The sequence below is a fragment of the Physeter macrocephalus genome, chromosome 20 (assembly GCF_002837175.3).
Source record: "Physeter macrocephalus isolate SW-GA chromosome 20, ASM283717v5, whole genome shotgun sequence".
In the NCBI taxonomy this organism is placed as follows: Eukaryota; Metazoa; Chordata; class Mammalia; order Artiodactyla; family Physeteridae; genus Physeter; species Physeter macrocephalus.
The window spans coordinates 68663469-68685141 of record NC_041233.1 but is presented as its reverse complement, the minus strand read 5'-3'; the positions used below and the strand labels follow the sequence as shown (position 1 = coordinate 68685141).

At 39.4% G+C, this 21673-nt stretch overlaps 1 protein-coding gene across 2 annotated transcripts in view; it reads right to left on the bottom strand.

The window, feature by feature from the left end:
- Nucleotides 1-18398, bottom strand: part of TDRD1 (tudor domain containing 1) — a 42454-nt gene extending 24056 nt beyond the window's left edge. For both annotated transcript variants that reach the window (XM_055081088.1, XM_055081089.1), the window contains exons 1-12: nt 18098-18398; nt 15881-15939; nt 11036-11180; nt 8474-8579; nt 7916-7979; nt 6497-6601; nt 6094-6276; nt 5443-5586; nt 4715-4886; nt 3169-3255; nt 2229-2396; nt 2002-2109 (exon numbers count right to left, since the gene is read on the bottom strand). In XM_055081088.1, the coding sequence (XP_054937063.1) occupies nt 2002-2109; nt 2229-2396; nt 3169-3255; nt 4715-4886; nt 5443-5586; nt 6094-6276; nt 6497-6601; nt 7916-7979; nt 8474-8579; nt 11036-11180; nt 15881-15939; nt 18098-18398 (1642 nt within the window). The remainder of the gene's footprint in view (nt 1-2001; nt 2110-2228; nt 2397-3168; nt 3256-4714; nt 4887-5442; nt 5587-6093; nt 6277-6496; nt 6602-7915; nt 7980-8473; nt 8580-11035; nt 11181-15880; nt 15940-18097) is intronic.
- Nucleotides 18399-21673: the final 3275 nt, after the last annotated feature.

Sequence of the window (21673 nt, the reverse complement as noted above, 5' to 3'; positions counted from 1 at the left end):
GACAGCTGTCACATACAATCTAACAAAATTGTTTCGAGTGAAGTTAAAGACAACTAAGTGCTACTAGAGCCATCTTATGGAAAAAAACCAAATGAACCTTTTGGCCCACCCAATATTTGGTACACCAACGTGTCAAGGAATTGACTCCCTACTACGTTTCTGGTAGGTGTGTAAACTAGTTCTACCTTTTCTAGGGAACAATCATAATATGTATCACAAACATGAAAAGCATACCCACTGACACCTCCATTCCACCTAAGGCAGTATTTTTGCAAATGTAAGTACGTTTTGCAACCTATCCCAAGGAAATGATCTTTTTTTCAAAAATTAGTTTTTTAAAAAAGATCATTAATTTTTAATTGAAGTATACTTGATTTACCATACTGTATTAGTTTCAGGTGTACAATGCAGTGATTCAGTATTTTTATAGATTATAGATTATGCTCCACTTAAAGTTATTACAAAATATTGGTTATATTCCCTGTGCTGTACTATACATCCCTATAGCTTACTTATTTTATACATAGTAGTTTGTACCTCTTCCTAAGGAAATGATCTTGGATAGGTTGAAAAATGTAGTTAAAAGAACACTGCTAGTAGCAAAAACTTGGAAATATCCTTCTGATAACTGGATACTAGTTAAATTATGGTACATTTGAATGAAAAGTTGTAGAAGCTAATCTTTTGCGCTGGAAAGACGCTCCTGCTCCTAGTGGAACACATTACATACACAGTAATTTCTAAGCATATGATCGTTAATGTTCTTGCTTTTAAAAGCAGTTTCCCCCTAATTCATGCAATTGCCAGGCTTCTGTGATATGTACTGATAATGCAGGATCTATAAATAACAAAAAAGAATACTCAATTTCATAAACACAGGTACATTCAATTTCATTTTATTACAGATAGCAAAATAGTCATCTGTATTTCCTAAATGTTCCAGTAAGGATTGTTTTTGTACTGAGGTAAGTTATAGCTAAACACATTCGCTGATCTACTCACTAGTTTAATTTCAATTCTAATGCTCTTAACTTTAGGTTTCAATATTTTAAGAATACGGGAACTATAAAAAATAACATACCTGCCAGCACACATTTCCTTATCAGAAGCTTTCAACTCCTGAAATGTCACCTTTATTCATCCCTTTCTAGGTAACTCATGTCGTATGCTGTCATTATTTATTTACATGCTTAATCCCTCTAGTAGACAGTTAACTCATTAGGACAAGAGAACATGTCCTGGTCATGTGAGTGAATCCATTAGGTCTTGATCAATTTTAGAATACCTGGCAGTATGAGTCAACCAGACTCCACTAACCAAGACACAGATTCACCGGAGGCCTACCTGTCTCTCCCCGCCTGTGAGGCCACTGGCCCGCCCTTCAGCAGAGAACTGAACCCGGTCATCACAGGGTCATCATCTGTGCAGCTACAGAGGCTGGGCCACGACAGCTACGTGCCTCCAGACACTCTTGCTGTTCCAAAGAAAACTGGCCAAGACATGACCCTGGGAGGTTCCACATTCCCACACTGATATAAACAAATGTCTGTATCAGTCTCCAGAACTAAAGGGCTGATAAAATAAAAACCTCCATCACCACCACCCCCAGCATTTACATGTCCTCCTCCTCCCTTACATACTTTGATTCAGTTTAATTGGATATACTTTAAAACATAATTGGTGGGGCTTCCCTGGTGGCACAGTGATTGAGAGTCCGCCTGCCGATGCAGGGGACGCGGGTTCGTGCCCTGGTCCGGGAGGATCCCACATGCGGCGGAGCGGCTGGGCCCGTGAGCCATGGCCGCTGAGCCTGCGCGTCCGGAGCCTGTGCTCCGCAACGGGAGAGGCCACAGCAGTGAGAGGCCCGCGTACCGCAAAAAAAAACATAATTAGTGCACTACTCAAATTTCAAATGCAGCCATCCAATGCAAAACGAAGATTGTTTCATTTCTTGGTATTTAATTGTAAGTAAAAAATTCAATAATACTCTCTTTTCCTTACCAGAGAACTGAGCACAGCAGATATCACCAATAGTTGGATAAAAATCAGAGCGTGGAGACACGTGACTGCAGTACGCGCTAAGTGATGCCTGAAGTTCAGCGAGCTTATCTGTGGATACAGATCACATCTTAAACTAAAGAAATACAAGTTTACACATTATCTGCATATCTGCACACTGAGTCTCTTGATGTATGTTATACTGATAGCACAAATCAAGATTTACTTACGCCCACTTTGTAGTTGTTGACAAAAGAAGTCTTCTGGAGTCTGAATGTGGGCGACCACACCGCAAAACTCATCACCTACATTCAAAGTCAACACTTTGGGGATTAGGTCACTTCTGTCTACAACAATTTTGTTTTCAGCTATGATTTTCCCGACATCTTCAAGATCACCTTATCAAAAAGCAGAAATATAAGCCTTTTTGGTTTCATTAATCCAATTTTCCAGTTTTTCAGGTCTAACTGTGCTCTTTCACACCTCTACGCCTTAATACACGCTGGTCTTTTTTCCCAGAACATACTCCCAAATCTCCCAGCAACTTGAGTATTTCCTGCTCAGTATGATGTCACTGTGAAAGGCTTTCCTCCAAATCTGGGTCAGTGCCCTTCCCAGGGCCCCCACGGCACTCTGCGATTCCGCCACCAACTGTTTTATAATCTCTTCTCTATGTGGGCGTATACTGCCCACAGAATACGCTCCCTGAAGGCACCTCTACAGTGCCTTAGTGAAGCAGACACTGCTGGGGAGATTTTGTTCCTTCCACTGGACCCCTTCGCAGCATTTATTATTGCTGATGACTCCTTCCCAGAACATTTACTCTTCTGTTATTCTGGCAACATTTTCCCTGTTCTCTTTCCACCTCTCCCATCACAGCTTCTCCCTTGGTATTATAAGCTCAGGTTCACTTCTCTCACTTTACACTCTCCCTAGGACACCACCATCATTTACGATTTCAACCGTGATAATTTTTAGACCAGTAAGTATTGAGTTTTCTCCTCCAGATGGCAAAAAAAACTACTGAGAACTGTTCAGCAGAGTTGTCTCACCCAAGATTGATGTTTCAGGGATTTCATATAGGCAGTCCTCTAGGAATACAGACAAGAGACAGTAACTTCTTCAATAACTAAAATCACTACACCGTTCAATATTAATCTGTATACTCACTTGAATCTACACTTTGCTTCTTAGAATTTTGTCCCTTGGGTTTCAAGCCATACCCCATTTCTATAAGCACATGGTCTAAGAATTTTCCTAAAAGTGATTAAGAGAACATATTTCCATTGAGATATTACACCATTAGAGGAAAAGAATAAATACAAAAGAAATGAATCAATCACATGATTTAAAGATTATAGCTATTGGCACACTGGCATATTTCTTACTAGTTCAGTTGCTGTGTGCAAAATATAGTTTATTCATTTTCAGCTTTAAAAATCGAGTCAAGGGGCTTCCTCGGTGGTGCAGTGGTTAAGAATCTGCCTGCCAATGCAGGGGACATGGGTTCGAGCCCTGGTCCAGGAAGATCCCACATGTCGCGGAGCAACTAAGCCCGTGCACCACAACTACTGAGCCTGCGCTCTAGAGCCCACAAGCCACAACTACTGAGCCCATGTGCCACAACTACTGAAGCCCACACACCTAGAGCCTGTGCTCTGCAACGAGAAGCCACCGCAATGAGAAGCCCATGCACCACAACGAAGAGTAGCCCCCGCTCGCTGCAACTAGAGGAAGCCCGCCTGCAGCAACAAAGACCCAATGCAGCCAAAAATAAATAAAAATAAATAAATTTATTAGAAAAAAATTGAGTCAAAATCCCCATCATCACTTAACAAAAAATTTAATAAAAATATTTCACTTAAAAATTATGAATAACATGGAAGATTTAGTTACCACCTCACTGGCATGCCTAGAAGGATCACCATTTATAAGATAAAATAAATTTAAGACATAAGACTACCTCATCTCAGACATAAAGTATGGCTGAAACAAGTGTCAACCAGCAGCCACATAAACTTCAAGTTCCCTCCAACAGTATCCAAAAGCTCAAGTCATAACATGGAACATACATAGCAAAGAAACAAAACACAGAGATTTTATAATTAATTTCACAACAGGATTAACTGAATTTTCTACCAAGTACCCAACCAATGATGGGTCTCAAGCAGTAGAAGAGTAATAATACCTTGGAAACCAAGAGGCAATTATAAGCACACTGTCAGAAGTCACTTTTTAAATATGTACAAAGCCATAAAGGAAGAACAGGATTCCAAACTGCTTCCACTTCCACAACTTAAATACTGTGTGCTTATGGGCTTAATGCTAACCAAATGCAGTTCTGTGAAGGTTGTTCAAAGAAAAAGCACTGATGGTAAGGATGGACAAATTCACAGAAAAATTCCTGAATTCTCCCAGTGAATGAGTAGAAATCAGGAATATTATAATGGTTATATTAAAAAGATACTAGAGTTTTCCCATACCAAGTCTAGATCTAGCCTTTTAATGTACCCAATTCTATAAACTTGTGCCTTGTCTTTGATAAACTGCCAACTGCAAGAGCAGAGCCAAGGCCATATTTCCCGTCACAATTTGAATGACTCCAGAGCGGGGCTTACTTGGTCTCACTTCATGTTTCTATTTCTTCTCTGAGTAACAGGTGGGCACTAAATAACATATTAAGTGCTCCATTTAAAAAGAAAGAATCAGATCTTACCTGAACTTGTCAGCATAACATCCACAGCAAAGGAAACCACTTCCTCTTTTAAGATGTCCACAATCTTTACAGAGCAGTACTGCTCCATTAACAGTGATTTAATAGTTTTGATACAATCATTTCTCCAATTCCCCTCTGCTGGGATAACATTGGCCACAAAGCATTTTATGGCCTGAAAGATTTTACACAAGTTACTAAAAATTAGTATTTGAAAGTGACTTTTTTCTAATTAATTATGCAAAGATTTTTTAAAAGACAATGTATTTCATGCTGAATATTCATCAAAAATCTTCAAGTACTAATCCGATAAACAATTTTATGAATAATTATTTGTCTCTCTTGATATTCTATCCACAATGCTTTTCCTTTTGGGACTTGAAGCCTGAGAAATTCATCAAAGGATGGTTATTATCCCTCAATTATACATAAATTCAAGTCGCTTCCAAATAATGTAATAAATATAAAAATGATTGTTTTTAAAGAGCAGATTGATAAGATGTCCCTAAAAATGCTAAGTTTCTTACCTGAGGCAGTACTTAACTAAGTAATGCCTAATAAAATGGAGCCAAGAAAGTCCATGATTGTTTCTCCACATAGTGAAAGATACACCAATAGGTCCTTTCTCATAATAACCATGGCAACAAACACGCAAATATTGTGTCCATCAAAACATTAAAAACAGCTCCTTTGGGATGCTATTAGGAATTCAGAAAGTAAGAGAGACTTACACAAGGAGGAAACAAGTCAATTTTTCTGTTTATTTGGTGAATTCTGTTTACTGGAATCATTTCTTCATTTCCATAATCAATATATAAGACTTGTGCCTTCTTCTGCAGCACATCAACGTCTTGTATTATTACTCTGTTCCAGGTCTGAAAGTGAAATATAACGGTATTCTGCTTCAAAGCAGCATTTCACAATCTTAGGTTTAAAAACTCTCAATCTACAGAACATGCAAAGGAAAAGTTACTGTTCTGAGATACTCTATTAACAAGTTACCTTAGTTTCCTAAGAATCTGGCTCAGAAATCCCCAAATTGGTCCATTTTAGATGCTTTAATATACACAACAATTCCCAGGCTATTCTAGCCCAGCGGACTGTGACCCACTAATGCCTCAGCTACACAAATAAACACAAGCTCTAGGACTAGCAATCACTCTGTACACCCAGCAACTGAGGAGCCTACATGCAGAGCTGGAGAGGCCTCAGGCAGGGAGGAAGTAAGCAAACAGACGTGGACTCCTGACTGAGGAAGAAAAACAGCAGTGTGACCAGAGTCTCATCTCAAGCCATCTAATGAATCATTAAAAGCTCTGGTGTCAAGCTGATAGGACCAAAGTAAATTAAAATGTCTTGTTAAATATTTCATTAGGGGTTACCTGATCGACTGTGTACTTGGCAACACAAACTTCCCCCTTTACAGGAATATAATCTTCTTCATGTGCCTTATTTGCATATGTTTCCTTTAAGCTCGCAGAGAGTTGGTTCATGTATTCTAAAACTTCTGAAGAATGTAACTGCACATAAAAGTCACCTGGGTGTTTGAATTCAGTAACTGTACCCTTTCAAAGACAAAAAAGTTGCAATAATTCGCTGAGAACAGAGAAAATGTTAATTTTGTAAAGCTTTATAACAAGATACAAAAAGTACTGTAGACAAGTTTTTGCAATCTTTATCAATTTCAGTTGTATTTTGGAGCTGTCTTATAAACTCAAACACAGGAAACAAGGAAATAAAAATCTATAGTTCTTTGGATCTCTATGGAAATTAAACAACAAATACCTTTATTTCCATGGTTTTCCTGAGTTGTAGGCTTCTCAAATCAGAAAACATTATTTTATCAGTACAAATGGCTATTTCTTTAGTAACTCCAAGAGGACAGTCACTCTGGTTTGAAAAAACACATTAAGTGAGTTACTTACAAGGACATGTTTAAATGATACCATGGTCGGACTTCCCTGGTGGCTCAGTGGTTAGGAATCCGCCTGCCAATGCAGGGGACACAGGTTTGATCCCTGGTCTGGGAAGATCCCACCTGCTGCAGAGCAACTAAGCCCGTGGGCCACAACTACTGAGACTGCGCTCTAGAGCCTGTGAGCCACAACTACTGAGCCCGTGCATCTAGAGCCCATGCTCTGCAACAAGAGAAGCCACTACAATGAGAAGCCCGTGCACCGCAACCAAGAGTAGCCCACAGGGCGGGCTCGTGCCCCGGTTTGGGAAGATCCCACGTGCCGCGGAGCGGCTGGGCCTGTGAGCCATGGCCGCTGAGCCTGTGCGTCCAGAGCCTGTGCTCCACAACGGGAGAGGCTACAACAGTGAGAGGCCCACGTACCGCCAAAAAAAAAAAAAAAGAGTAGCCCACAATCGCCGCAACTAGAGAAAGCCCACGTGTAGCAACAAAAAGCCAATGCAGTCAAAAATAAATAAATAAAACAAAATAAAATAAATGATACCATGGCCCACTATTTGCTAGAACCGAGGTCAAAACAGCCTGACTCCCAGGTTTGAATGAGGGTCTAGAGAAATAACATACGTCTTCGAGAGTCACTATAACGTACCGTCCACAGGCAGTGTGCATAGCACTGGGATCACCCAAGAATCAGGCCATGATAGTGATGGCAATGTTGAGTTTATTTTTTAAAAAAGGGGGTGGGGACGGTAGTGTTTTAAGTTTTCACTTGTTAACATTTTTATAGGAATGGATTTTTTTTTTGAAAGTAGAAGCTAGAACCAGCTAGAGAAAGCTAAAATTTATCTATAAAATGAGTTGGACATCACTGATATTTTCCAGATTGCAAATGATTTACCCCATACAGTTATCTAAATGGAAGAAAGGTATTAACAGGAAAAAGTGCTCCTTAGATAACAGGGCCCTATTAGAATCCAGTACACAAAGCTAGAGAACATGTGCACGCAGGGACTACAAAGAGAGGACTTTCTCAGTAGTCCACCTACAGCGAGACACAGCCATCTCAAGTCGTTTTTGGAAAAAAGCTGGGCATAAACAGTTCTCATAGACCCCCAGCGCTCACCAAATCGATCACTAGGGTGTACAGATTTATTCAACAGGAATAAACCAACACTGGTGAAATGGAGAAATAAGTCATAAATATTTTATTTAGCTTAAGTCCTCCTATTTCAAAATAAAGGGAGTCAAAAATTTGCTCTAAAGGCAAAGAGAAAGTAAGTATATCATACCTCTTTTTTCACGTCCATGTTCTTTGTTTCAAAAGGTGATTTATTATCTTCAAGTTTGTGGAAACTGAAATAAAGCAACCAATTATAATACTTACAGCACAGAACCAATTAAGAGTAAGGGCCACAATAATGTTAAATTCTCAACAAAATCCAGAAAGAGCAAAACAGCTTCTTCCAGAAAGAATCACAGTAGTAACAAAGTAAAACAACCCCATGCTGGCTATGCAAGGGTCTGCCCTGTGCACAGGTGTGCTTCTTCCAAAAGCCACCTAATGAAAAGGAGATAGCCACAACCTCCAAGCCTCAGTTTCCTTATCTGCAAAATGGAAATAATACCTACATTACTTAAAACAGTTTTGGGGATCAAAAATTGTAGAGCTGTTCACTTCAGATTTGTATACTTTATGTTATACTTAAATAAAAAACTAAAAAGCAGCAACTTTCACATAGTTATGGCTTGCTTACCTGATCCTTATACTACAAAAAAAAAAAAAAAAAAAAAACCCAACCCGTATTTTAAAATATTCTCTAATGAATGTAAAAAAAAATCACACTTACTTCTGCTGAACAGGTTTGCACACGATGCTGTGGGCTGCCCAGTCCCTTCTCTGGCACACGATAGAGCAGTAGTACGTCTGCTTGCACTGTGAGCACCTCAGCGACCCTACAGAACACAGCCCATGACACCACCAGTGTTTTATTGCAAATATTTGTTGCCAAGAACAAGACCGCTTCAAAGACGTCATTCTATTAATCATATCAAGAAGAATATGTGAAGAGGATTATGCTGTTTATGATTAGGTGTTAAAACTGAATTTATAAAGCTCCCTTGAACTGCAGAGAAAGGGGAGTGCCAAGATGAAAAAGAGAAGGAGGACATGAGACAGTCTGCGACCTGGGCCCCTTTGCCGCAGTGCTTGCACCTGGACACACCTCTCCTCGAGCCACAAAATACAAAGAAACTGTATGGGACTAAAGATAACTGCGTGCATGTGCAGTTGGGGCAAATTCTGGACAAAAGATACCAAGAGGCCAGAAAAACCCAACTGCCACTTTTGACGAGCCAGGAGCAAAACCAGGAGGTCGGGAGGAAAAGCAGGGTACTGCGCATGACCCCTGCACACCATACCATCTTAGGTGGGCAAACCGCCTAAAGTCACCCCGCCGGCCTGACCCCTGGACACACTCCTACCCTCACCCCATATAAGCAACAAGCTCACCCCCCTCTCAGGGAGTGAGCAAGCAAGAGAACCTGCTGTTTGTTCTCACTCCCCCCCTGCTGCCCCAATAAAGCCTTGCCTGAATTTCTTGTCTGGCCTCTGATCAATTTCTATTGATTGGGGAAGGCCAAGAACCCTGGTTGTTATCAGACAGACTGGAAACACAACTGACTTTCCTAAAGCAGAACCCAGAACACATGATATAAAGGGAACAGAAAATCCGAGGTGGTGAAAACAGACGTGTGCAAGCAGAGTCTAATGAGGTTCACCTCGTGCCATTTAAAAAGAACAAGACAAAAACCAACAAGGAGAATCACACCTAGAAAAACCCAGGAAGTTTTTGAAATGAAGTTTAAAAAAAAATCCTATCAGTTTCCAGGCAGAGGAAAACAAGTTATCTGAAAAACAAAACAAAAAACACATAAAGAAACAACGAAATCAGGCTGGCCTCAAATGCCTCCACTCTAAAAGAAATTGGAAAAAAGAAGCGAAATATCCAAATAGCCAGTGAGCACAGGAAAACTGCTCAAGATCATTGATCATGAGGGACACATATAAGCAACAAGCTCACCCCCCTCTCAGGGAGTGAGCAAGCAAGAGAACCTGCTGTTTGTTCTCACTCCCCCCCTGCTGCCCCAATAAAGCCTTGCCTGAATTTCTTGTCTGGCCTCTGATCAATTTCTATTGATTGGGGAAGGCCAAGAACCCTGGTTGTTATCAGACAGACTGGAAACACAACTGACTTTCCTAAAGCAGAACCCAGAACACACGATATAAAAGGAACAATCAAAGGGAACAGAAAATCCAAGGTGGTGAAAACAGACGTGTGCAAGCAGAGTCTGATGAGGTTCACCTCGTGCCATTTAAAAAGAACAAGACAGGGGCTTCCCTGGTGGCGCAGTGGTTGCGCGTCCGCCTGCCGATGCAGGGGGGCCGGGTTTGCGCCCCGGTCTGGAGCGAAATATCCAAATAGCCAGTGAGCACAGGAAAACTGCTCAAGATCATTGATCATGAGGGACATGAAAATTAAAACCACAGGGAGATACCACTACACATCCATGAGAAGGGCTAAAATTAAAAGGACTGCAAACACCAAATGTTGACAAAGATATGGAGCAACCAGAACTCACTCCCAGCGGGAATACAAAATGGGACAACTACTTTGGAAAATGGTTTGGCTTTTTCTTTACTTTGGAAAACGGTTTGGCTTTTTCTTATAAAGTTAAGCATACACTTACCTTTTGACTCAGCAATCCTACCCCTAGGTTTGTACCCAAAAGAAACGAGAACGTACGTCCACACAAAGACTTATGCAAAAATGTGTACAGAGCTCTATTCATAATAACCAAAAGCTGGACACAAGCGAAATGTTCAACAGGACAGATATACACCTTGTGATATCATGCAATGAAATGCTACTCACCAACGAACAAAAAAATTAACGTACATGCAAAAACATGGATTAAACTCAAATATTTTCTGAACAGGAAAAGCTTCACACAGAGTCTATACTGTATGATTCCATTTACAAGAAATTCTGTAACTGGTAAAATTAATTTATGGTGAAACAACAACAGTGGTTGCCTCTGGGGGGTACAGTGACTGGGAAGGGACATGAGGGAACTTTCTGAGAAGATGGAAGTATTCTTCATCTTGATTGGGCTATGAGTTTGTGCCTTTCAGTGCAAGTATGTTTTATCTCAAAAAAAGTATAAAAAATAATCAAGTAAAGAAGCATGGATGAATAAGAATGGTAGGATGTTGGCAGCTGTTGAAGCTGGGAAATGGGTATATGATTTATATATACTCTTCTGTTTATATTTAATGTTTTACATAATAAAAATATTTTTCAAATGTGTAAAGGAATAATCCAACAGGCATCTGAGAGCAATATGCTTACCAAACAGACCGCAGCGATGGCAAGTTGTTGACCGAAGAGGAGGTCCTAATGAGCTGAAGAGTGCCGGATTATGTATGGACAAGGAACTCTCAACCAACTTGTGTACTTTTTTTGATTTTGCAGGAGGCACATTATTGCTAGTCTTCTATCAAGAAAAGAGAATAGCAATATTAAAACTTGGTAATGTTTTGTTTGTTAAATATTAGATTTGGGATTTCCTCTGCCGAGAAGACAAGATAGATGTACTTTCCCTTACTCCTACCATTAAGTACAACTAAAAACCTTGGACTTATACATAAAATAAACGTACAGTGACACTGAAGGAAGGCAGCAGACAGGCTAGGAACTTGGCACCCAGAGAAGGACATGGCAGTGAGTCCCCGGAGTTTTTATTCTGCCTCATATATCCCAGATGCGGTACTGGAGAAGTCAGAAACACCCAAAGGCACAGACAAAAAAAAGCCCCAACAAAAAGCCTGCTCGCTTGCTCTCTCTAGCCAAAAGACCAGGAAAGGGATGGCCCAGCAAGACAGAAAAACTTTATCAGTAACTGCTCTACTCCAGACAGTTGCCGCAGAAAAAACTGTGGCCCCATCCCACCAGCAAAGGTAGACTGGGGAGCCTAGACCTCCACCTTCACCACGCTATAGTGAAGTGCCCCCCTCTCCCACTTGGGTGGTATCAGAGAAGGCCAACAGAGTAGGGAGCCAGCACTTCATCCTTGTGGGGTCTCCCTGTGGAGACTGCATGGGGTGCATGGACTTCTGCCTGGCAGTAAAGAGTGTCCCCCATGCCCCCCAACTACCAGCACCACTGGGGTGGTGTTAAGAGGAAACCTAGTGGACAGTCAGGATTTTCCACCACCATTCAATAGTAATGAGTGGAGTGTCTCCAAACCCTTCCACCTCCAATCCTCCCTCCACCTCATGTTAAGTAGAGAGGATATGGGGTGGGGCGGGGAGCAGTTAAGGATGCTGGGAAGCTGAACTCCCACCCTTGTCCAGCCAAGAACATCCTGGGCCATAGAACAAACTTCAACAAATTTAAAAGAATTTAAATCATACAGACGGTGTTATTCAACCACAACGGACTTACATTAGAAATCAGTAACAGAATGAGAACGGATAATCTCCAAACATTTGGAAACTAGACAATACACTTCTAAATAACGCATGAATCAAAGACGATGTCTCAGGGAAATGTTTTAAAAATACACTGAACTAAAAGAAAATAAAAATACAACATATCAAATTTGTGGGACACAAAGTATCACCAAGACAGAAATTTATAGCTCTAAAGACACATACTAGAAAAGAGGAAAAGTCTCAAGTTAATAATGTTAAGTTCTCATCTCAAGAACCTAAACAATAAGAACAAAACATGCCCAAAGCAAGCAGAGGAAGGAAACGATAAAGATAAAAGCAGAAATCAATGAAATTAAAAATAAAAACTTGGAGGAAAAAAATCAGTGAAACAAGACCTGGTCCTTTGAAAAGATGAACAAAATTGATAAATCTCTAGCAAGACTAACAATGAAGAAATCAGAGGAGGCAGAAATTACCGATATCAGGAATGAAATAAGGGATATATTACTACAGACCATGAAAATATAAAAATGATAATGGAATACTTCGAACAACTCTATGTAGACTTCACAATGTAAGCAAAATGGACCAATTCCTGAAAAATCACAAATTATCACAATATGAAATAGATAATTTGAATAGCCTTATAAATATTAAGGAAACTGAATCATAATTTTGAAACTCCCAAAAAATAAATCCTCAAGCCCATATGGTTTTTACCACCGGAGAATACTACCAAATGTTTAAAGAAGAATTATTTAACACCAACTCTATACAATCTCTATTCCAGAAAACTAATATTACCTTGATACCCAAACTATACAAAGACAATAAAAAAGAGAAAATCACAGACCAAGCTCTCTCATGAAAATGGATGTAAAAATTCCTCATCAAGGGGGCTTCCCTGGTGGCACAGTGGCTGAGAGTCCGCCTGCCGATGCAGGGGACACAGGTTTGTGCCTCAGTCTGGGAAGATCCCACATGCCGCGAAGCGGCTAGGCCCATGAGCCACGGCCGCTGAGCCTGCGCGTCCAGAGCCTGTACTCCGCAACGGGAGGGTTAAATTAAAAAATATGTATCAATGCAATCCACCAAACTAACAGGCTAAAGGAGGAAAAAAATCACAACAATATCAATGGATAAAGTAAAAGCATCTTAAAAACTTCAATACCTATTCATGATATAAACTCTCAGAAAAGAAGGAATAGAGAAAACTTCATCAACTTGATAAAGATCGTCTGCAAAAATTCTACAGCTAACATTATACTCAAGAGTGAAAAGACTCAGTGCTTTCCCCCTAGATTTGGAAACAAATATATCCACTGTCACCACTCTTAACATAATGCTAGAAGTTCTAGTCAGTGCAATAAAGCAAGAAAGGGAAAGTAAAACCATATTTTTTATTTATTTATTTTATTTATTTATTTTTTCCCGGTACGCGGGCCTCTCACTGTTGTGGCCTCTCCCGTTGCGGAGCACAGGCTCCGGACGCGCAGGCCCAGTGGCCATGGCTCACGGGCCCAGCCGCTCCGCGGCATGTGGGATCTTCCCGGACCGGGGCACGAACCCGCGTCCACTGCACTGGCAGGCGGACTCCCAACCACTGCGCCACCAGGGAAGCCCAAACCATATTTTTTAAAAGGGAGAAATAAAACTGTCTTTTATTGGCAGATGATATAATCGTCTATGTAGAAAATTGCAAGCAGTCTACAAAAATATTCCTAGAATAAGTGACTCCTGGAAGGTCACAGGATACAAGATAAACATGTGAAATCAACCATATCTTTATATATTAGCAATGAACGTGAGGACACATGGAAATAAAATATATAACAGCACTGACAATCACTCAAAAAACAATACTTAGGTGTAAATCTAACAAAACGTGCACAGCTGGTACGCTGCAAACCACAAAGTGAAAGAAATAAAAGAATATCTAAATAAATTGGGAGACAGATTGTGTTAACTGGAAGATACACCACAGCAAAGATGTCAACAATTTTCAAATTGATATACAGGCTTAATACAATTCCTATCAAAATTCCAGCAAGCTTTTTTGTAGATGCAAACAAGATTGTTCTAAAATGTATACCGGAAAGGAAGGAAACTAGATTAAATGATTTTGAAAAAAGAAACGGAAAGTGGGAGGAATCACTGTACCCAACTTCAAGACTGACCATCGTAGCTCCAGTACTGTGTGGTATTGGTGGAGGGAAAGACCCATAGATCAGCGGAAAAGAAAAGAGAATCCAGAATAGACTCACACAAATTAGCCCAGCTAATTTCTGACAAAAGTGCAAAAGCAATTCAGTGGAGGAAAGATAACATTTTCAACAAATGGTGCTGGAGCAATTGGACATTCCTAGCCAAAAAAAAATTAAACTCAACCTGTCTCACAACTTATAATTAACTCAAAATGGACCACAAATTTAAACATAAAACTACAAACTTTTGGGGAAAAACACCCAAAGCTTTCTGCATCTAAGGCAGCAAAAAGTTCTTAGACGTGACACCAAAAGTATAATCCATAAAAGGAAAAATTGACCAGGACCTAGCTAAAAACTTTTGCTCTGCTAAACATCTTGTTAAGAGAATAAAAAGACAAGCCAGAAACTGGGAGAAAATATTTGTAAATCACATATTTGACAAAACACTAGAACCTGTAATATATAAAGAACTTTCAAAACTTGGCAGTAAAAAAATAAACAATCCAAATTAGAAAATGGACAAAGACATGGAGAACATTTCACCAAAAAGGATACACAGATGGCAAATAAGCACATGAAAAGATGTTTATCATTAGCCATTAGTCAAACAAAATCACAATGAGCTATCACTACACAAATGTGACAATAGGGAAACTAAAAACACTACCACCACCAAATGCTGGTGAGGATGCCGGGTGCAGAGAATCTGGATCACTCATACATTCTCAATGGGAATGTAAAATGGTATAGCCACTCTGGAAAACACTTTGGCAGTTTCTTAAAAAACTAAATATGCAACTATTATATGACCCAAAAATGCACTCCTGGGCATTTATCCTAGAGCAAAAACAAAAACAAAAAACTCATGTTCACATAAAACCTTACACATGAATGTTTACAGCAGTTTTAGTTATAATAGCCAGAAACTGGGAACAATCCAGATGTATTTCAATGGGAGAATGTTTAAATAAGCCACAGAATACTACTCAGCAATAAAAAGACATTGAAGTATACAGCAATCTAGGTGAATCTCCAGAGAATTACGCTGAATGAAAAAAATCCAATCCCAAAAGGTACATACTCTATGATTTCATTTATATAACATCCTTGAAATGACAACATTTTGGAAATATGGATTAGATTAATGGTTGCCAGGGATTAAGAAGGGGGTAGGAGCAGGAGAGAAGTGGGTGTGACCATAAAAAAGTGCAGAAGGGATCCTTCGAGTGATGGAAATGTTCTGTATCTTGCCTGTATTATGTCAATAGCCTGATTGTAGTATTATACTATAGCTCTTCAGCTTGTTACCACAGGAAACAACTGGGTAAAGGCTACAAAGAATCTCTATTATTTCTTCCAACTGTATGTCAATCTATAATTACCTAAATAGAAAAACTTGAATTTTATTTTTAAAAAGATACTAGGCTGGAGATAAGACAGTCTCACCTTGAACAATACCCGCAAATTGAGTAATTCTTCATTAACACAATATAAAAACATGTTTAGAATCTTTTATCTAAAAACATAAAATAGAAAAAAAATAAATAACTTACACTATTGACTTCTTTGGGTGGTGAATTATTTCCAACATTTAATGGTGACACGGAGTTACCTGGGATGTAAAACATAATGCCTAATAAAAGTCAAATATTACTTTATTCCTGAAAATGTACAATAACATAATTATAACATTCAAATAATAAAGTTATACCATAATAACCTTAGAGCTACACTATAAATAAGTAACATCCTACTTTTCCTAATGAAAAAAAAGGATTTGTTTGAAATTTCCTTGACTACTATATACCTCACTGTGAACTTTCCTCCATTCACGAAGGCCACAGTTACCAAGCTTTTTGAACTCCAGACTCATCTACACTCTTAGAAATTACTGAGGACCTCAAAGAGCTTTTGTTTACATGGCTTGTAACTATCAATATTTAGCATTACTAGAAATTAAAACTAAGTATTAGAAATTCCAAATACTAGTATTTGAAATTAAAACTAAACATTTAAATATATTTACTTAAAAATAATAAATGCATTACATGTTGACATGGTTTTTTAAAAACTATTTTCCAAAGCAAAAAAAAAAAAAAAATTGTGGGAAGAGTGGCACTGTTTTACATTTTTGCACATCTCTTTAATGTCTGGCTTAACCAATGATAGTTGGATTCTCATATCTGCTTTTGAATCCAATTTGTTATGGTATGTTGCTTTAATTGTGAAGTAAATCTGGCCTCACACACATACGTGGTTGCAAACAGGAGTAGTATTTTATGGCCTTCTCAAGTAACTGGGGATATTCTCCTTTAATTCACACCAAAACTCAAGTGGTAGTTTAAGGGTTAGTTGCAATGTGGAATCTAAAACCGTTATCAATAAACTTTTCATACTGTTATATTAGAATTCATTGATTTATCTTGCACTTTAAATGGATTTTTACCCATGCAGGACTACAGAGCATCACGCATTGGTCTTCAGGAAAAGATTGAGAAACTCCTGAGTTATGCAGATCTTCCAAATGTTGACACATTTCATAAGATAGTACCGAAAAACCTTATGTGTTAATATCCCCATGCATCTCACCAGAAACGTCTTTTAAGTATTGGGAAGCTGTCAAGCTCAGAGTGGCAGATACACATTTCCTGAAATTCTCATTTTTGCTTGAAAGCTTGCACTTTATCATTAGCAACAAAATACTGTCAGCTGTTTTCTTTGAAATGACAGGCTCACTTTGTCCATTTTTGAGAAAATGACTCCCAGATATCTAAGCCCAAATGACCACAGTGTGTCATTCTTTTCAATTAAAAATGATGTCCCAAGAAAAAAAGTTTCCATTCAGCTCACAACTCAATCACACACATGCTTTTCATACTTCAGTAAGCAGCAAAAGTTAGGAGTAATTCCCATATTGTTAAACAAAACACTAAAAATACCTGTACACAAGGCTCAAGACTTATTAATAAATTTGTACTGCTTTATCAAGGGCATTCTTAAGTAAAACTGACACTTCTGGCTTGTTTTGTCTTAACTGCAAGGGCATGAAAATGAAAAACAATGACCACTAGCCCAGGCTGGTACCCCTGCTAAAGGCAAGTTAACAAGGTGCCAGAGTCTACTCACCTTTGATTTTGCACCACCAACATAAAGTCAGCACAGTGAAAAAGAGCAAATAATGTTTTAATATTATTAGGAAAATAGATGTGACTCCAGAGGCCCAAGGGCCATACTCTGAGAACTACATCACCATAATATTTAAAGATCATATCTCATACACATTCACAGAGGCTAAATTCCACCAGGCCCCAGTCTCCTTAAAAAGCAGATTTTTAGAATTAAGACTAAAGGAATGATTTTTTAAAAAATCAAATGAAACAAGTTAATGTCTTAGACATATTTTTTGTGAGCTATTACGTGCATAAAATCTGCACAGTATTTTTAGAATATGGCCAACTTTAGAACATCCATAAAAAGCCAGAGTGTTTCCTTTCTACATTCCCAGTATATCTCTGGATTGGGGCGGATGGGGAGGAGGGACGCTTGTCTGTAGACACTTTCTCCTCAGGAATCCTTCTGTGATTAATGTAGCCAAAGGTAGCTACTTGGCATCTGGTTTTTCCTTCTAAATTAATATGTATATGCAAAGCCTGTAAGTTAGCCATTTGGCTGTTCTGTTAATAGCTCACTGGTGTATAGTTACACATACTTTCGATAAGTCAAAGAAACCATCAGAATCAAGTAGTATTAAGCCTACAGGTTTTACTCACCTGTTGGCAGCATCTTCCTGTCTCCTTTGGATCCAGCCACTTCTCCACTGATGCCATTAGAATCTGAAGATACTGAATTGTCTTCCTGACTAGCCAGATACTGTTTGGTCTGCTCACAAAGCAAAAAATTTTTCTTTTTATTTCCATTCTCTGGGCTTTTCAACCTGAAATTAGGATGGTTAGGATATCCTCCGGGACTTCTTAAAGACTCACGTGGTGGAAGCTTGCTTTCATTTTTCTCAAAATTAAATGGCTCTGTCATTTTACAGCTAGATGCCTCCAAATTATTTCTTGACATCATATTAAGCGGCAATTTAACATTCACAGAAGTCTAAGGGAAGAAATGTATTTAAAAGGCAACTTTTAATTCCAAAAGTAGAAGCACTGCAGGGCCAGGTGATTTCTCTTTATGTAACAGCTCTTTCTCATCAATGATTCCAAAGCAGATGTAACTGTAACCATGATATCAAAGCCTGTTCTACAGGTACGAGAAAAGAACGATTCTGTAAGTACAAACTCCAAGTTTAACAGAATTCGACAACGGGCAAATCAAGAGACATCAAAAGAGTTACCTCTGGATTCGACACCATTCCTTACTTTAAAAAGCTTCTGGAAACAACATGAATAGAAAAGGACCATCAAGTTTTAAACGAAGTATTTCCAACCTAAAGCCTACAACTTAATGGTGAAATACAATACAATACAATGGTGAAATACAGTAGTGTTTACATCAGGTCATCCCCTACCTGTCTAGCCTTTCAGAATCCCTCTATCCTCCCCTACTTGTTGCTCTGCCATGTCTTTGACTATGCTGAACCGGGTCCCCAGAATGCCCTCGCTCTCTCATCCACCTGGTCAACCCTTTCCTTCCTAGTCATCCTTCACAATTTGCCTCAGCTGATTCTGGTTTGGTCTGTTTTTCCCAGGTCCTCTGTTTCATAATCTCCAGCTGGGCTTCCATAAATTGTAACTAGTATCTACTGCTTTTAAGGACTTATCTGTGGGTGCCCTTCACTGAAAATAAGGTGCACATACTGTTGCAAAGCGCCTCTGAGAAACCTCTAATCAGACATCATGTGGGCTTGTTGTTTTCCTATTACTCCTTGAAAATACTAAGTGTTTGTGCAGGGGAAGTAATATAAGTGGACAAACAACTCTTATTTTTAAGTAGTGACCTATAGCTTTGTCTTTAGCCTGAAGACAAAACTTCTGCCTATCTTCCCAAAACTGCTCAGGAAAAAAAAAAGGCAACAGATAGCTGAAACTGGTATGAGTAATAGCTAAATATTATTTGACCTTATTTTAAATAGAAGATAAAGAAAGAGCAGAAAAATCTTCCCTGGTGGTGTCCTAAAACTTCTATCTCTGCTCTAAATCAGGCCCAGCCTAATCCAATGACAGTACAGAAAAGATAATGAAATTTAAAAAAAGAAAGAAAGAAAAGAAATACACAAGCAGACTTACAGGTGGGGAACTCTCAGGGGACCAGATCCTGGGAAGATCCCTAATAGAAGGCAGATGGGCAGCTGTGGTGGGAGATACTGTAGCTGTCAAGGAAAACATACCTGTAGCAGGTACGTTCAGGTATACCTAAACTGAAGGATCAGATTGAGAACTACTATGAAGGATGCAGTAAGACAGAAATACTGTGAAATTACAAAAGGAAAATAACTTCCAGGGGATGCTGGGCGGGGATGTGAATATTGAGTAATGCTAGACTTCTGTACAAGAAATATAAAGAACATGCATTTAAGTTATTAGGGCAGGCTTCCCTGGTGGCACAGTGGTTGAGAATCCGCCTGCCAATGCAGGGGACACGGGTTCGAACCCTGGTCCGGGAGGATCCCACATGCCGTGGAGCAACTAAGCCCGTGTGCCACATCTACTGAGCCTGTGCTCTAGAGCCCACGTGCCCCAACTGCTGAAGCCCGCACGCCTAAAGCTCGTGCTCTGCAACAAGAGAGGCCACCGCAGCGAGAGGCCCATGCACTGCAATGAAGAGTGGCCCCCGCTCATTGCAACTAGGGAAAGACCACGCGCAGCAACGAGGACCCAACACAGCCATAAATAAATACATACATAAAATTTAAAAAAAAATTATTAGGGCAACTACCACAAGGACAAAAACAAAGCATAACTTTAAAACCACAATCCAACAGGGAAAAAAAAATTCAAGTATGGTAAATAGAAAACATCAAATAAGATGACAGACCCAAGCCCAAGTAATCTAAATATCAATGATTCAGTCTCAAAATAGAAAAAGAGAGATGGGACCCAGGGAGAAAAATATCCAGATACGTACTGTGCACAAAAGGCACACATTAAACAAAATACATGGTAAGCTTGAAAATAAAAAGACTAAAATATGTGCTATGCAGATAACCAAAATAAAGTTGGGCTGCTAATATTAATAGCATTAACAGCAGAAAAAATAGAACTCAAGGTAGAAAATATTGGGATAAAGAGAGAGATTTTACATTGGTAAAAGAAACCCTCCCAGGAGAGAGAGCGGCCAGAAATCTCTGACTCACGATGACATCGCCTTGAGATGTATAAAGTAAAAACTGATTAGAGAAGAAATTCAGTCACAATAAGGACACACCTGCTTTAGACACATACTAGTCAACAGATAGGAAACAAGCAGTGATATATATTTTACTAACACAATAAGCTTGATCTAACAGGGACCAATACAACCAAGAACATTCATTTTTCCAAAACTGAGACATAATGGACTACGAAGTCCACTTCAACTAACTCCAAAAGAAACTAGTACCAAACAGGCCACGTTCACTCATCACACCACGCAAACCTCCATCTCAGATTTTGCTTCCCAGAGAATCAGTGTGCAACACCCACGCTGGAGGATGAGGAGTTTGGGTTTTATTTTTTTATTTTTTGGGATCTTAGTTCCCCGACCAGGGATCAAACCCATGCCCCTTGCATTGGGAGCTCCGAGCCTTAACCACTGGACCACCAGGGAAGTCCCTGTTTTAAAGTGGTAAAATACCATAAACGAAATGATAGCAAACATGAGTAAATGAACAATTAAAATTAAAAACTTACAAAAAATAGCAAAGAGGTCGGAAAATACGTACTAACACAAAGATGACAAATTTGATACCTTTTAAAAAGTGGGATAAATAGTAAAAACATCCAGACACTGTAGCAGACACTGTGGGTAACGGACCCAAACACCACCTTCTACTTCTGATTTGCCAGCTTGAGTTAGAGACAATACTGGCCATAATCAGACTTCTGAGTGGAGCTTCTCAGAAAGCTCCGTCCTTTCCTGATGGACAGGGACAGATTTGGCTAGCAGGGTCTTTCACTTCTTTCTTGCTGCAACACGGACCTGAGGCCTGAAGATATATCACCCACAATGCAATGAGAAAGCAATAAGCATGAGAAAGCAGCACACCCTCAGGACAGTTGAGAGAAGAAGGCAGAGTCTGGTGTCCCTGGCAGAAGCCCTGACTCCAGCCCTGATCTGCCTAGGCACAGACTTGCTGTGGCATCAGAAAAATACACCTTTGGGTTTTCTGTTATTTGCAGCCCAATGGACACAGATATCAA